The sequence below is a fragment of the Castor canadensis genome, chromosome 10, assembly GCF_047511655.1.
Source record: "Castor canadensis chromosome 10, mCasCan1.hap1v2, whole genome shotgun sequence".
Classification (NCBI taxonomy): domain Eukaryota; kingdom Metazoa; phylum Chordata; class Mammalia; order Rodentia; family Castoridae; genus Castor; species Castor canadensis.
This window is the reverse complement of record NC_133395.1, coordinates 80,120,922-80,138,572: the sequence shown is the minus strand read 5'-3', so window position 1 is coordinate 80,138,572 and position 17,651 is coordinate 80,120,922. Positions and strand designations below refer to the sequence as shown.

The 17,651-nt window shown below is 40.9% G+C and overlaps 1 protein-coding gene across 3 annotated transcripts in view; it reads left to right on the top strand.

Annotated features, from left to right (window-relative positions):
• Positions 1-17,651, top strand: part of Cpap (centrosome assembly and centriole elongation protein) — a 60,202-nt gene extending 42,551 nt beyond the window's left edge. For 2 of the 3 annotated variants that reach the window (XM_020178436.2, XM_074043660.1), the window contains exons 9-17: positions 2,460-2,625; positions 4,633-4,875; positions 7,733-7,817; positions 11,308-11,372; positions 12,695-12,811; positions 14,255-14,395; positions 14,479-14,563; positions 14,995-15,115; positions 17,282-17,651. In XM_020178436.2, coding sequence (XP_020034025.2) covers positions 2,460-2,625; positions 4,633-4,875; positions 7,733-7,817; positions 11,308-11,372; positions 12,695-12,811; positions 14,255-14,395; positions 14,479-14,563; positions 14,995-15,115; positions 17,282-17,474 — 1,216 coding nt within the window. In that variant the 3' untranslated portion in view covers positions 17,475-17,651. Of the gene's footprint in view, positions 1-2,459; positions 2,626-4,632; positions 4,876-7,732; positions 7,818-8,681; positions 9,238-11,307; positions 11,373-12,694; positions 12,812-14,254; positions 14,396-14,478; positions 14,564-14,994; positions 15,116-17,281 lie in introns of those variants that run through there. The other variant, XR_012436284.1, reaches the window with a different exon arrangement.

The window sequence follows — 17,651 nt, the reverse complement described above, 5'->3', positions numbered from 1 at the left end:
AGCTCTTTGAGGTCCCTGGGAGATGATATGAAATCCTTTCTCAAAACAGGATGCTGAGCAGATTTCTGGTTAATTGTCTAAACCTGTGAGGATTGTAAAACTTCCCAATGGCTAGGATTATTGGCATCTACACCGGCAGAGTCCCAAGTTTTCTCTTGATTCTCCTTTCCATGCTTACCCCTCCCTGCAAAGGGGTGATTCGCAGCTGTGGAGCAGGGTGGAGATGCCAGGATATTTTGTTTGTCTTACTATGCTGTAGTTTTAGGTCTCTGGATCTTACAAGGTTTATTTCCTGTGCTCTCCTGCTTATTTCCAGTGTTCTCTCATGATCATTCACCTCAAAATGCATCTATACACCTGTTGCTTTAGTTCTTTGTAAAGGAGGCGGTAAGTGCTAGTACTTCTATTTAGCAACCTTGAACCTCATAATCTGTTTTGTCTCTTTAAATTCTTTCAACAGACATTTCCTGGAAAGTGCATTGAAATATTGGTTAGCTACTGTGACAGCCCCTCAATGAATTGTGGGTCAGATCAAAACACATAACATGGAGTTTTGCTTAGCATGGCACTTAGGACTACTTCTGCCATTCCAAATCCTTTATGTTTCCATATGAATTTTTGGATTGATTTTCCTATTTCTGTGAAGAATGACATTGAGATTTTGATGGACATTACACTGAATCTGCAGATTGCTTTTGGTAGTAGTCATTTTCATGGTATTAATTCTGCCAATCCATGACCATGGGGAGGTCTTTCCATCTTCTTATGTAATCCCAGTACTTGAGAGACAGAGGCAGGAGGCCCATCAGTTCAAGGCCATCCTGGGCTATATAGTGAGATCGTGTCTTAAAAAAACCAAAGGCTTGGAATAAAGCTTGGAGTAGAGCAAGTTGCCTGTATGTGCACAGCCCTGGCAAGTTCAGTCCCCAGCACTGAGAATAACAAAAAAAAAAAAAAAAAAAAGAAGCAAGAATTTGGTGCTGCCCTCTCTTTAGTGAAATCTTTAGCTTTCATAACATATCCTACTTCCTATGAAAATCTCTCTACTAAGTATTTCAAATTGATCATTTATGAAAAATTAGTCTAATATTTTCTCCCAAACTTTTCTCACTGTCCTGTCCATCTCAGTAAATGGCAAGTCTATTCTTCCACTTGCCGAGCCAAAAATCTCAGTGCCATCCTAGAATTTTTTGTGCCTTTCTGACTTCTCAGGCTCTCTGAACCTGACCACTTCACACAGTGCCTAGGATTGTCATTCTTTTTTTTTTTTTTTTTGGCAGTAGTGGGGTTTGAACTCCAGACTTTATACTTGCTAGGCAGGCACTCCTACCACTTGAGCCACTCCACCAGCCCTTTTTCTGTTACATATTTTTGAGATAGGGTCTCCTTAACTATTTGCTAGTTTTGAACTGTGATCCTCCTGATTTCTGCCTCCCAAGTAGCTAGGATTTACAGGCTTGAATAACAGGTGCCCACCTAGGACTGCCATTCTTGGTCGGGTCACCATCATTTTTCCCTGGTGCTAAAACCGTCACTTCCTAACCGTCTCCCTGTTCTCCACATAGCACTCAGTACCAACTGGATCAGTTCTTTTGATCAACCTTCTCTTAAAGCATATGGCCCGTGTCCTCAGGTTCTTTGTATAAAGGGGTTTTTCTTGTAATATTCCATACATGCATATAATATACTTAGATCAAATTCACCTCCTTGGCCTCCATATGTTTTGATGTCTTCTCTTACTGTCCATCCCATGCTTACTGTTTTAGCCACATTGGTGTCCTGGGTATTCTGTTAGTACCTCAGATGTGTTCCCACCTCTAGGCTTTGGCATTTGGTGTTCCCTCTTGGATATTCTTATGGATTCTTCTCCCACATCCTTCAGGTTTAACTTCATATGTTATGAAGATGATTTCATATCATGATTTCATCTATGATTTCAACCTCCTACCCTTATATTTCCTGACCTCCTTCCTTGCTTTATTTTTTCCCCTCGGCACTTCTGTTATTCCATATTGTTATTTATCTTGTTTATTATTGTCCATCTTTCTCATTGGAATATAAGAAGCTTCATGGTAGTAAGGATTTTTGTTCTTTTCATTGTGGTTTCCTACTACATAGTAGTGTGTGATGCATAGTAGGTACTCAGTGGATATTTGTTGAATGAATGATTGGGTGAGTGGATTGGTGGGTATTTCAGGCCAATGGACTGAAGATTGGTTCACTTGGATCATCAGCTTCCAGGCTGGCACTGGTTTCTGTTTTGGTGCCATATATGAATTTTTTTTTCTTTCTATAATGCTGGGATTGAACCCAGTGCTTTTTTGTTTTGAGATGGGTCCCACTGCATTACCCAGGCTCATCCTGAACTCCTGGACTAGAGGGATTGCACATTTGGCTCATATGTGAATTACTGTATTGAGATGGTTCTATTAGGTAACAACATGATTTGGTCATTGTAGGAAAGAAATTGCAGACTTTGAGCAACAGAAAGCAAAAGAACTGGCTAGAATAGAAGAGCTTAAAAAGGAAGAAATGAGGAAGCTACAAAAGGAACGCAAAGTTTTTGAAAAGTATTCTACAGCTGCAAGAACTTTTCCAGATAAAAAGGAACGTGAAGAAATACAGGTATGTCTGCTCTTATACTCGTAAGTTTGTAAAGGTGAGAATCTGGGAAGAATCTCATCAGAGTTATTTGATGTGTCAAAAAGAAATTGTGTACAAACTTATTCATTTGACAATAATCTGTCTGAGATACTGTGTGAAGAATATCTTTTGTAACCTGACCTTTAAAGAGTACAATATATTAGGTTTTTTTTTTTTTTCCTCTGAGTTAATGAACTTGCCAGCCACTTGGCCTCCACTGTCGCCCTGTCCCTTGTGGCTCTTTACTATAGGAAGCAAGCCTTGTCCCCTCAGTGTGCAAGTTTTTTGATGGCTCCCTTTCTTTCTTACTAAGAGAGCCTCAAGTTCCTACATGGTCTGGTCTGTCTTCCCTTTCCCATTAGCTTCTAGTCCTCTCATTGTTCATCTTTCCCCATTGCTGCCCTGTGATCCTGCCAGGCCCTCTCCTCCTGGTGACTTGGGCATATTCTTCCCTGGTTGTTCTGGGACTTGTCCTCCGTCTCCTGTGACCTGTTTCAGGGAGACCCATCATCTTCACTACTACACTTCCCTATCCTGCACATATATGGCTTATCGCCCTCACTTGCTCTCTCCTTGAGCCACAGTAAGAGTCACGAGGGCCTGTTTTATTTACCAAGGACCTGTAACAGTGCCTTTTGTAAATATCAATTGCTATTCTTTTTTTTTTTTTCTTGGGTGGTACTGGGTTTTTAATTAATTAATTTATTTTTTGTGGTACTGGGACTTGAACTCAGAGCCTCACGCTTGCTAGGCAGGCACTTTATCACCTGAGCCACTCCACCAGCCCTTTTTGCTTGGATATTTTTCAAGATAGGGTCATCAGGAACTATTTGCCTGGGCTGGCTTTGAACCATGATCCTCCTGATCTCTGCATCCTGAGTAGGATTACAGGTGAGCCACTGGTGCATGGCTGGTATTGGGGTTTAACTCAGGGCCTCATGCTTGCTAGACAGATGCTGTACTATTTGAGCCACTCTGCCAGCCCTGCTATTGAGTTCTTAACCCATGTAAGTTATCATTTCATATTTATAAGTTTTCCTACATGACAAAATGCTTTTGAGACATTTCCCATTTATCAGTTAAAATTTGCAGTTCTTAAAATTGGGAATCTGCTGCTCAGGTAGGTTAGTGACCTGGTTTAAGAGCTTTTAAGGCATGTGACTGGGATCTGAGCCTTGACCTCACCAAATCTGATTCTGTCCACCTGTGGGGTTGTGGTGAGCTGGTTTTTCACTCTGTGGGGTACTCTGTTGGTGGTTGTGAGCCTCATGGATATAGGATCCCAGATTTCCCAAGTGCTGTTGCTGAGTGGTCAGGCCCTTGCCACCCCTAGCCTCCTGGCTGAGGGGTTTTAGGTGGTGTGAGGCCTGTCTTGCTTCTGTCTGTGCTACTTTCTCAGTCTTGGTCACTCCTCATGATTTGTACCTGCACATGCTCCATAGGTCACTGATCTCCCCATTCTGACATCTGTCTTGATTTCTTTTTGTACACTGTACTTTGCTTCTTGATGTTTCTAGCAATTTCTTCACTTTTATTTGGTCCAGCTGAAGCAACTCATTTTCTTAACACACATTTCTTCTTCTGAATTTCAAATAAAACAAGTTTTTAGGACAAGAAGTTTTGACTTTGGATGCAATCAACCTTCTGTTTACCTCAACTCTTTTTCTGTTGGTCATGAGTCCCTGTAATATTTTCTTTACCAGGTGTCACCTGTAGATTCCTTTCTCTCTCTTTCAGTTAGTAGCTTAGGTTAGGCCCTTATTACCTCATGGTGTGTTACTGCAATCACTTTCTAAGTGGTGAGTTAATTGTTGATGTTGGAAAGTAAAGCTGTCACCTGATCGCCCTACTCTCCTTTTCTGGAAAATCTAGTATCATGTATTGACTAAGCTTTCTTTTCTCTTATTTGGCAGATTGACTGTTCTGTTTAGTTGCTATATCCCTTTTCTCCTGTTACATTGTTTTAATTCTAGTAATTTTTTTCGAGAGGCTTTGAAGCAGCAAATAGCAGATTTACAAGAAGATTTGAGAAAGAAGGAAGCAAAATGGTCAAGTGCACAGGGCCGTCTCAGAAGCCAGATAGAAATGTTAGTCAGAGAGAACACAGACCTGCGGGAGGAAATAAAAGTGATGGAAAGACTCCGACTAGATGCATGGAAGAAAGCAGAAGCTGTTGAGAACAGCTCCAAGACCTACCAGCGGGTGGGTGCCATGAAGAAAGACAAGTCTGTGGTAAGTCTGGGGCAGCTGGTCTTGTCAGGTCAAGGGTGATGGTCAGAATTTGAGCATTTGGATTCATAAAGATTAAAGTGGAATGATGGGCCCAGGGCTTGGGGAAATAGTGCTTAATGGGCCCAGGGTTTCAGTTTCACAAGACTAAAATGTTAGGAGACAGATAGAGGTAATGGTTGTACAACAGTTTGAAAGTGCTTAATTATACTCAACTAGTTTAGTGATGAGTTTTAGGTGACGTAGGTATTTTACCATAATTTTTAAAATTTCATGCATTCCTATATACGGGTACTTTTCAAATTAATTTTTATAATTTCTTACAAAGGATGATTTCCACAATAGGCAGATAATCTTAATTGAAAAGGCCAGATGCAAGCAAAGTTTTTGCGGAGTCCCATGCCCAAACTCTTTCTAATCAAGTGAGTGATCTTTCATTCATCTGTACAAAGAACTGGAACAGCAGCGGGCAAAACAAACAACATTCCCTGCCCTCATGGAACTTGTATTCTACCAGCAGCAGAAAGCATAAACACAATAGATAGATAAAAGTGTGATGTATGAGGTAATGATGAGGATAAAGAGAAAAGGCCGGGCTTGGGTAGCATTTGGGGTGCAGGGAATGGGTTGCTATGGTTTGAGATGGGACAGCTGGGAAGGCCAAATGAGGAGGAATGGCTGCAGGAGAAACCAGAACAGCCACGGCCAGCAGAGGAGCTGAGTAGGGTGCTGGAGTACAGTGAGCGGGAGGTGTCGGGGATGGGATCAGAGAGGGCAGAGTGTGCTGGGTTTGTTAGGCCTTCATGGGCTCCTGTGAGCACTGGGGCTTTTCCCAAGTGAGCTGGGAGCCCAGGTGCTGAGGGTGACCTTCCCTTTTATTTTAGTAAGCTCAGGAGTGGGCAGAGGGCATCTTGGGCAACATCAGGAACACAGCAAGGGACTTTTATGGGACTTTAGATGGAGATGATGGCATCTTAGATGGCGTAGCTACAGTGGAGGAGCAAGAAGCAGAATAGATTTGTTGATGAACTGGACAGGTTGGTGACAGCAAGCGTGGAATTGAATAAAAAATGACTTCCAACCATAGTTTAGTCTGATTTTGAGTTTTGGGTTAATGGAGTTTGCATTTATTATGAGAGACCATGAGAAGAGCACATATTTTTGGGGGTATGGCAGTTGGAGCTTCTGTGTGGACAAGGTAAGTGGAAGAGGCCTTCTAGCCATCCCTTGGAGATGCTGCCTGGCACTTGCACGGATGCAGGTTGGTGATGACACATGGGTTCCTCAGAATGTAGACCAGGAAAGGCTGGAAAGGCTGGCTGGTCTGAGTTTGAACAGCATTGGCCAGGTGTGGCCCAGTCTGTTTCACAACAGAACAGGCAGGCCCAGACTAGGCTGAGGCATGGTGGCAGCTGGGAGAAAGGTTTCCCTTAAAGCTCTCTCCGAAGCAGGAACATGTTTGTCATCTGATGGTGGAGGAGCAGTTGTGGGAGGTTGAGAGGTGGGAGAAAGTGGAAAGTAGCATGGAAAGCAGAGGGCCTGGGCAAGGGAGGCTGACTTCAGCTGCACTGTAGCCTACATGGGTTAAGAGACCATATGTTTAAAATGAGAATTATTTGCATTGGGTTTTTCTTACTCAGCTTTTTGGGTGTAGGGTGGTGGTGAGTTACATTTGATCAGAGCTGTGGTCACACAAGTGAATGCCACCAAATGAGAGAGGGACATGCAAGTTGGCATTGTGTGTGACAAGTGACTGCAATGAACTGTGAATTTCAGCTGTGTTAGAGGCTTAAGGTTCTGAGGACATGGCAAATTGTACCTGGATCAGTGAACTATAGGACCCTGCAGGCTGGAGACTGTAGGCATTATTGGGGTCAGAGCTTTAGAAGAATGAACTGGAAAGATAGGACATTATAGCCAGAAAGTGGCATTCTTTTGTCCTTTACAGTTTATTATGGAAACTTCCCAGAATGGGAACAGGTATAAGAAAGAGTAGTACTGTGAATACCAGAACACCCACCTGGATTTGACTACTGTGACTATTCTGCTGCACTTTTGGGTATGTTTCTCTAAACCATCTGAAAGCAATTATAAATCATGGCATGCCATTCTTAAGTACTTCAGTATTTTATAAATGGCATTGATTTTTTTTTTTAAATACCAGCCTGATGATTTGTGGGATATTCCACATTCTGGATCTTGTAAGTGGAATGCTTTGAAATTGTGATTTTTGCGCTTACTGATAACTGCAGGAATTGGTAGTATTGGTAATGATGAGCTCTGGAGTTTGCCCATTGGGATGTCTAACTGAAGCAGGAGAGAGTACAGGTTGGAGGGTAGGTCAAGACACTGAAATCAGAGGTGCTGATGTGTTGTCTCAGGGAGGCTCTGGGAGCGTGCTGGGAACACTGGTCAAAGCGTGGTGATTGGACGGGGGATATGGCAGCTAGTGGGTTGGTGAGCCAGGGAGGTCTTGTTTCAGTGGTGAGGATTTGGAGTGCAGGAAAGTGAATTCTCAGGGAGAGTGGAGCTCAGCTGATGACAGTATGAGGACGGCCTCTAGAAGAGGGCAGCTGACTGGCTGGCCACGAGGGTCTGTGCTCTCCTCTCAGGTTATGCTGCCTGCTGTTCCTAACTTGAAGAGCAACTAGTGTTCCAAGGAGAGAGTGTGAGTGTGTGTGTGTATGTGTGTGAGTGCGTGTGTGTGTCATTCCTAGATAGATGCAAGCTCACTTAGGTCTGTTGTGATAAAAACAAATGAGCAGACCTGTGGTTTCTCATCACTAGCTGATGCACTTCCACTCATGTACTGATAGGCATACTAACGTTTTTATATTCAAAATTATTTCTCATACTATAGAACTCAGCTCCTCAGTGTCAAAAAAGTCACATTTCTTCAGGAGCCCAAGTAGAAAAATATAAGAAAAATTACTTGCCATCACAAGGTAAGAGGCTACATGATCTTTTTGTAAAATTTTTCAGAATTTAAAGAATAGAGAATTTATACTCCAGAAATAAAACATTGTAAATATAATTGAAGCCACCATGTATCATCTTACTTCCTCAGGTGATAATTCCTGATAGTATTCAATGCTTGTTTATACATTTACTATGTTGTATCCATAAATTGATATAGCATTGTTTCATACTCTGTGTATCCTTCTGCAGTTGTCTTTTTTTCAATATTGTGAGACTTACTCACATCAGCATGTATAACTCCAGGTGATTGATTTTTTTTCCCTGTGTACTGGGGTTTGAACTCAAGGCCTTATGCTTACTAGCAGGCACTCTACCACTTGAGCCACACCTGCAGCCTTGTTTTATGTTGGTTTTTTTTTTTTTTTTTTTGAGATAGGGTCTCGTGAACCATATCACTGGTTTCTAATCTCCATCTTCCTGATCTCTGCCTCCTGAGTATCTAGGATTACAGGTGTGAGCCACCAGTGCCCAGCTCCAGATGATTTATTTTGTCACTTGGTATTTCCAGTGTTAGGTGTGCATGTTGATGGGCATTCAGGTTCCCCCCACTTTTACAGGATAACAAGCAAGTTTGCAGAGCAGCCTTGATGGTGTGGCTTCTCTAGGATATGTACCAGGAAAGGGATGCTGGGCCATGTCAGGTGTGTAGTGTTAGGAGGTTTTCCCTTTGCAGAACAGTTGTGCCAGTTTTTGACTATCAGTGGAATAAGCCACTGATAGTGTTAATGCTTGATCTGTCAGACCTAAGATTTTGACCCATCAGATGTGAAGTAGTGGTGCCATGTGGTTTTGTGTGCATCCCTGATCACTAGGAGTATCTTCTCTTACAGATAGTGGTGTTGGGAAGTGCTGTTTTGTTGATTGTTCATATCCTTTGCCAATTGAAAATGTGGTGGTGGGGGTAGGGGGTTATTCCCTGTAGAAGTTAGTTATTCTGGATATTAATGCTTTGTCAGTTGCAAGTGCTCCTAAAATCTCCCAATCTTGTTTAGCTTTTTGGTTTGTGTTGTTTTCTTTTTAATATTGAATTTATCTATCTATCTATCTATCTATCTGTCTATCTTATTATCTTTCTTTTAATGACTTTGGGAAATCCATTTTAATCCTTGAGTCATAAATACACTTTTTAAAAATGAACTCTGAAATAAATTTTAAAAAGCATATGGAACATATGCATTTTGACAATTATAATACATACTTGGGTTGCCACCACCTAGTAAACTGGTAGAGTTCCATGGCTTTCCCTTACTGAGTCAGTGCTTATGGGGCAGTCCTGAGAAAGCCTTTCTCTGGCTTTGAGTTTCCTGACTGCAGTCATGCTGTGTGCATTCCTGGACGTCTCATTACACAGAGTGTTGTTGGGATGAAGTCATGCAGATCTGTGTGGTGAGTTCCCTGATTTTCGCTGCCTTATCTTCTGTTGATGGGTGCAGTTTTAGACTGTTTTGGGATGTCAAGCAACGATGCCATGAATATTCTTATTTCTGGCACATACCTAGGGCTGGAATAACTGAGAATTGGTATGAGTATCTTTACTGCTAATAGATTTTTACCAAAATATTTTCCAAAATGATTATACATTCTCCTCAATAGCCATGGAAGTGCCTGTTTTGCTCCACACTTTGTCTAGTACTTGGTTCTATCATACTTCATTTTTTACCAGTTATGTAAGACTGTAACCTTCACCATCACCATAGTCTTAATTTGCATTTCTCTGACTCCTTAAATATATTGAACACCATTGCTTCTGGTTAGTGGTTCTCTAGATTTCCTTTTTTTGAGGATTTATTTAGGTCTTTTGCCATTGTTCTTGGGGTTGTCTTTTTCTTTACTGACTTATGACAGTGTGCCTCCTCCTCCACACCACACTCCATGTACATTGCACATAACTTCTCCTAGCCTGTGACTTGTCTTTTTACTTTGTTTAGTATCTTTTTATGAACCCAAATTATTGTTTTAATGTAGCTAAATTTCAGCTTTTTCTTGTATGGTAACACTTCTTAGGTTTTTCTGTATCTGGAGGTTATAACCATACCTCCTGTGGAATCTACATCTACCTCTTCTAGCACTGTTTGCTACTCAGTTTTCTCTTCCTCGCTCTTAAGTCACATGTGTTGGTGTGTGGGGGACAGTGAGCCTGCACTCAGTACCTGCTCACCTCTCCTTGTTTTGCTTAGTTGCAGGTACCTTGAGTGTTCAAGTTAATGTTAGATCATTATCAGCCTGAGAGAGAATTAAACTTGATAAGTAATGAAGTAGCAGGACTTGAATTCTGGTTTTGCCTTGTGTTAGTTGATAGCCTTGCTAAGTTATTTATCTTCTCAGACTAATGGGAATATTAGTCTTGTCTCTGGAGGTGGTTAGAAGATCAGAAATATTATAGCAGCTACAGGTGTATTGTGCCCTTTGCTCAAGGGGGGGTCCCATGAGGTGGAGGGTGGTGTTGTGCCTGTGTTCTGGCCAAACAGAGCACTCCATCAACTAGGAGCCTTGGCTGCTGCTCCAGCCAAACCTCTCTGTTCTCCTTGATTCTTTTCTTTTGTCCTTATTCTTAATCTTCTTTTGTTCCTACACCAGTCCTTCTGATGCTGATATTTTCTGTATCCATTATGTTGACCTGTATGAAACTGCTAACACTTGGCAATTTGGGACCTTTAAATAAAAGATTTCCATTTGGTATACCAGGAACATTTCTGTCTCCACTGGTGTAGCACAGCCTCTTGTGTACTTGACAGACTCCCAGCTGACTTCCTGCCTCTGTTCTTTTCCAGGCCATTCTCCTATAGTATCCATTTGTACTTTTTAACATGTATAACAGATTCTGGGACTTAGTTAAAACCCATCAAGGTTGGGAGTGTTTACAGTATGACCCTCTGGCATAAAAAAAGAAGATACTAGTGCTTTAATGTATTTCTTAAAATTTACCTCAATTTGTTGCTGGTGGCATGTGCATATACTTACTTTTATAATGTGTGGGTTATCGATACAGTACATGATTGGTGTGCCGGTTGTGACTTACAATGTTTAGGGTGCAGCCACTAGGGCACTTGGGCTTTTACTAGATCCTCAGTTATTTGGTCAGGCCAATCCTCTGGGTATTCTTAGATGCCTCTTTTTCTCTGTACCTCTTATCAGCTTCTTCAATCCTTGTGATTGTCACTAGAGTGCTGTTGGGTCTTTCGGGTTATTTAAGCACCTGTCTCTTCTGTATTGAAAACACTTTGAGAGCAGATACTGTTTTTGTCTTTCTTGGTCACTGAAGACTTAAGTACTTCTGTAAGTATTAGAATTTATATAATGGAGAATTCCTATAAATTAGTAAAGAAGAATAGTAAGACTTTAAGAACAAAGAACAGCAATTCACAAAAGAAGGATGTGAATTAAAACATGTTTGATCAGACTAGTAAGTTTAATACCTTAAATCTTAAAACTAACTGACAATTTACATTCTAACAGGGAATCTATCTCAAAGATCCAAGTTGGTGCCACCTCGTGATTTAGGAAGCTCAGATAAAGAACAAGTAAGCCTTATATGTGTATATATATATATGTATATATATGTATATATATATATTTTTGCCATGTTGGGAATTGAATCCAGGCCCTTATACATGCTAGCCAAATGCTGTACCACTGAGCTATATTTCAAGCCCTCTTTTTATATTTTTAAATGTTCAAATGTAGATTACTCAGGCTTAAAAGTGATTCATTAACTTTCTTTTTTTTTTTTTTTTAAGCAGTGCTGGGGTTTGAACTCAGGGCCTCACACTCACTAGACAGGCACTTTACCTAGTGAATCATTCCGTCAGCCCTTTTTTGTGTTGGGTTTTTTTGATCTAGGGTCTTGCAAACTCTTTGCTTTGGCTGTCTTTGAACCTTAATCCTCCTGATCTCTGCCTTCCGATTAGGTAGGATTATAGGCGTGAGCCATTGACACCTGGCTATTCACTAACTTTCTAAACCACATATAAAGGAGGCTTTTTTTATTTTTTATTTTTTATTCATTTATTCACATGTGCATACATTGTTTGGGCCATTTCTCCCCCCTGCCCCACTGCCCCATCTCTCTCCTCCCCACACCCCCTTGCTTCCAGGCTGAACCTGTTCTGCCCTTATCTCTATTTTTGTTGAAGAGAAGACATAAGCAATAATAAGAAAGACTAAGCGTTTTTGCTAATTGAGATAAAGATAGCTATACAGAGAGATTCCTAGCACTGTTTCCATGTACAAATGTGTTACAACCCAAGTTGATTCATCTCTACCTGACCTTTTTACTAGTTCCTGATCCTCTTCCCATATTGACCTCTGTCACTTTAAGGTTACTGTATTAGCTCCTCTGCAGTGGGGACATAAACCACTTTCAAGTTTTGGGTTTCCTACCTATCCCCATTCCTCTCATACGTGCTTTCCCCTTAGCATGTGACCCAAGTCCAACCACATTGTTACATTTGCTCTAGATCTAAAGGGAGAACATATGATTTTTGGTCTTCTGAGTCTGGCTAACCTCACTCAGAATGATGTTCTCCAGTTCCATCTGTTTACTTGAGAATGATAAGATATCATTCTTCTTCATGGCTGCATAAAATTCCATTGTGTATAAATACCACATTTTCTTGATCCATTCATCAGTAGTGGGGTATCTTGGCTGTTTCCATAACTTGGCTATTGTGAATAGCACCTGCAATAAACATGCGTGTGCAGGTGAGAAGTCTTCTTAATATTGTAAAATATTGTAAAAGTCTTCTATATGACATCAAACACTGGTCATAGAACCCTGAAATATTAGAGTCTAGCTTTTGGAAATTAAGTATAGTTTAACTACTTGATATGTCTTTTTTTGCAGGCTGCCTTACCCAGGGAGCCACTTGAACCAGTACATTTCCCAGATCTTGAATATAAAAAGAAGGAAGAAAATGAAAAAGAAGAAATTGAGGGAGAAATTAGTCATTCTGATGGAAAGGTTTAAATACTTTTTTAAAAATAATGAATGCTGTAAGAAGTAAATGGTGTTAAATTAGAATACAAAATGCTTGGACTCTAGTCAGCCATTCTTAATAGGACATGCTCTGAGAACTGCGTTGTTAGTGGTTGCATTGTAGTGTAAACATCACAGAGTGTAGTCACTTACACAGACCTGGATGGTGTAACACTCTTAGGATACATCGTGTGTGTGTGTGTGTGTGTGTGTGTGTGTGTGTGTGTGTGTGCATGGCACAGCCTTTTGCTGCTAGGGCCATGATCAAAAAAACCACAAGATTTGATCAAGCAGAAGAGAAAACCATGCAGCCAAGAGCCGAGGTCGATATGAGATGTACAAGGCTGCCACTGGTGGAACATGGCACATTGTTCACAGTAAACTTTTTTTATTTGTAGGAGTTTATTCTAAAACAATAGCATAGAAAGTACAAAAACCAGCCACATAGTAATTTATCACGTTACACGCTTATATAATTGTGTGCTCTGTGCTTTTGTATGACTGTCAGCACATGCCATGCCAGATGCCACAGTTCATGCATGCACTACACTGTGACAGCTGTGCCACTCTGTGCTAGAAGTTTTCTGCTCCATTATATTCTTAGGGGAGCTCTGCCATACATGTGGTACATGACTTAGTAAATCTTTAAGAATTTGGATGGAGGCTTAATTTCAGGATTGTGGCTCTTGAACTTTTGGACTCCTAAAAATGCTCAATGCTTCACATGGATTCATTTGCCATTTCTAGTTTACTCACGTAGCAAAAGGAGAGATGTAGTTCTTTAGTTTAAACTTTGTTCTTGTGCCAAACAGAGCCCAGAAGTCTTTGGAGTTCATCCTAGTCTTCCTCCTTTGCAGCCTTTCTTACATTTCCTGGGCCAGGGGCTCTCTCCATCTTCAGCCTGTGTTCTTTTATTCTTGTGCTTTAGAAAATTTTGAGTGGGAAAATTGGGTATGCCAGCTGAAAGGGGAGAGAAAGGGAAGGGACACAAACAGGGCTTATTTGAGGAAGTCGAGGAGGCCTTTTCCTGAGGTTTATGGAAAGTCTGATTTTTCACATACCCTTATCTAATCCCTTCTAATTGAAATTACAGGACCAAAGTTCAGTGCTGGCTGTGGGGAAGATGAGAACAAAGAACAGTGAAAAGGAAGTAATCAGACTTTCCTAAAGTCTCCAGAGATTTCACAAATTGTTGATGAGGAAAGGTTTTGTTGTAGATGAATTGTAGCTTAGAAATGGAAAAAAGAATAAGCAAATTAGAAAATTCTCAGTTGCAACCCCTACTGAAATAAAGAACCTTTTCTATTTTTGAGAGAGTGTTCTACTATTTATTAAGAAAATATTGAAAGCCAATTAGGGGAATTTGGCATGTTCCATCATCACAGGTTTCTGGAGGAAATCTTACCTACCAATAACGTGTCTTTTTAGGTGGAAAAAGTTTATAAGAATGGGTGCCGGGTTATACTCTTTCCCAACGGAACTCAGAAGGAAGTGAGTGCAGACGGGAAGAGCATCACTGTCACTTTCTTTAATGGTGATGTGAAGCAGGTCATGCCAGATGAGCGAGTGGTATGTTTTCCCTGGGGCATTTCTTCCTGGCTCATTCATCTCTGGAGGAAGAGCCCCAGGGGCTTGACTGTGTGTCTTTACAGGTCTACTATTATGCTGCTGCCCAGACCACTCATACTACCTACCCAGCAGGACTCCAGGTCTTACATTTCTCAAGTGGACAAATAGGTACAGACTTGCTCTGCCCTTCCTGTGTTCGATGTGCTTCCTTCTGTCCCTTTTTTTTTTTTTTTTTTTTTTGGAGTGGGGTACTTGGGTTTGAGCTCAGGGCCTACACCTTGAGCCACTCTACCAGCCATTTTTTTATGGTGGGTTTTTTTGAGATAGGGTCTTGCAAACTATTTGCCTTGGGCTGGCTTCGAGCCTCTATCCTCCTGATCTCTGCCTCCTGAGTAGCTAGGATTACAGATGTGAGCTACTGGAGCCCGGCTTCCTTCTTGTAAAGGGTTTATGGGGAGCTGGACATAGTGATACATGCCTGAAATCCCAGCACTTGGGAGGCTGAGTCAAAGGATCACAAGTTCAAGGTCGGCCTGGATTACATATCGAGACACTGTCTCAAAAAAAAATTATAATTTATATTATCCTTTTTTAAACAGAGAAACATTTCCCAGATGGAAGAAAAGAAATCACATTTCCTGACCAGACCATTAAAAACTTATTTGCTGATGGACAAGAAGAAAGCATCTTTCCAGATGGCACAGTTGTCAGAGTACAGCGGTATGACCTTAAATCTGTTTTCTTCAGTTTTCATGGTTCAATTTAGTGATGCAAAATTTCAGTGAGTTTAGAAGTGAACAAGGGAGCTAGTGAGTGGCTCAAATGGTAGAGCGCCTGCCTAGTAAGCACAATGCCTTGAGTTCAAACCCCAGTACCACACACACAAAAAAAAAAAGTGAACAAGGGCACTTGCACTTTGAGTTTTGGAACTAGAGTGAGATGGTCCAGTCAGCTTTTAGTCTAGAGATTGAGAGGGAGTCTGCACAGCACTCCAGGAGAGGGGAATGTAAGTTATCTGTTTAGAGGTAAGCTTGGAGAAATTTTAAGACAGTGAACAAGACAGACAGACAGAATGCTTCCCTGTAAATTTTAAAATTGACTGAACCTCTTTGTCACAATCTCTGACCTCCTGAGCTAGCTTTTTTTTTTTTTTTTTAGTGGTTGTGGGGTTTGAGCTCAGGGCTTGCTAGGCAGCTGATCGAGCTCTTTAAAAATCAGCAACCTTCTTTGTCCTTCTGAACATTACACTGGGTTATGTTTTGAGTAGCCCTGGCTGCCCAATCCAGAGAACAGAGCTTTTCCCGCCATCTTAATTACAGCCCTGGTGAAGCTTTGCCAAATCCATGGCCTGTTTTTTGTTTTCTCCTACTTTCATAGATCGTGACAGTTAAGTACTCCTGTTTGCACCTTTAATACAACTAATTCAAATTCTTTGATACAAATTTGGCCCAAAAAAGATAAAAACACTAATTGGATGTTTTTCCTTTCACACCTGAAATAAACAGCAGCTTGTTCTACAAATACAGGAGCAACTTAAAAATATATTACACATTGAGTACTTTCAAAAAATTTTAAGATTATTTGCTCTTACATTTTGAAGTAGAGAAAATATGAAAAACACTATGTACCCATGCATCCAGCTTAATTCATAGCTAGTCTCTTTTCATTTGTTCCCAAACACCAGCTACTATATTAATTCATTCAGGATTACTGACTTACAGCAGTGGTTCTCCAACTGTAGTGCACATTAGATTGCTTGGATATTCAGAATCTGCAGCTCTGACAGTTTTCAGTGATGCTGGCTGGCCTTTTGTGGCAGGGACCCAAGAGGAAGTATGGGCTCTTGGCATGGCTTTGAAGTCTCACACATGTATGTGGCACAGAGCCACTTGTCATGACCCATGGACCTTTGCCTGTGGTCAGAAGTGGTGATTTCATCTTTAGCCCCAGCTTGTGTTCCTAAGGGCACTTTAGACCTGTGTTGGGTGGGAGGGTCAGTTTGGATGTCCCATAGTCATGTCTAGCCATTCAGCAATTGATTTTGTATTATTAACTATTTTTTATTTATTATTGTTTTTTTTTTTTTTGGCTGCACCAGGGTTTGAACCCAGGGCCTCCATGCTTGCTAGGCAGGCATGCACGCTACCTACTTGAGCCATTCCGCCAGCCAAACTAACTTTTTCATATTCTACCTTTTTGTTTGTTTCACAACAGATTCTGAGTCTGATCATGCCCTTCCCAAGAATACAACTCTTTTTCCCCACTGGTTGCAGAGTAAGCACTCAGATGGCTAACTCATGCAAAGAAGGGCCAAACAAAAAAATCCCAAACTGGAAGTAGCTAGAGTTTAATGCAATTGTCAACCTTTTTTTAGAAGCAGAACACATGTAAAGTTAAAAAAAAAAATTAGGCACTTTTTGTAGTAAATATAAAAATTTATTAAAACAACTTTTTCATGGGCACGTTAAGTGCAAATTTGATAATGAGTATGAAGCAGAAACACTGTAGAAAGAGCTTGCAATTGTGTAGGAAAAAGAACCAAGGGATGTGTCTAGAATTGCCATGATTGCTACTTTTAGTTGTCCTGTTGTATATTTCATCTCTTTCCAACCCCCTCTCCCCCTCAGTGCTGCGGATCAAACCCAGGCCTTGTCCATGCTAGGCAAGTGCTCTACCACTGAGCTACACCTCCAGCCCTATTTCATGGTTTTTTTGGGGGAGGGTGTGCGGGGGAGGATTGAAGGTGGGGTTGAGACAAGGTCTTGCTCTGTTGCGCAGCCTGGCCTTGAACTCATTATCCTTTTTCTCAGCCTCCCGAGTGCTGGGCATTACCATGTACAGCTCCTATTTTATATTTTTAAGGAAATTCTGTTTACAATTTTACAGTGATGGCAACAAAATCATAGAGTTTAATAATGGCCAAAGAGAATTTCATACTGCCCAGTTCAAGAGACGGGAATATCCAGATGGCACTGTTAAAACTGTATATACAAATGGTCGTCAAGAAACAAAGTACATTTCAGGTCGAGTGAGAGTTAAGGACAAAGATGGTAATGTTCTGGTGGACACGGAATTGTAATGGTTCTTGTGTGACTAATCATGAAGTAACACTGATTTTCCTGTAAAAAAATGTACATTTCTTGTGGATTCTGTTGTTTAATTTATATAGACTGCGTGTATGTGTATGTATGTGTGTGTTAACAGAAAAGATGTTTGGATTCTAAAATAAAAGTTTATTTACTCCATAGCTTCTTTA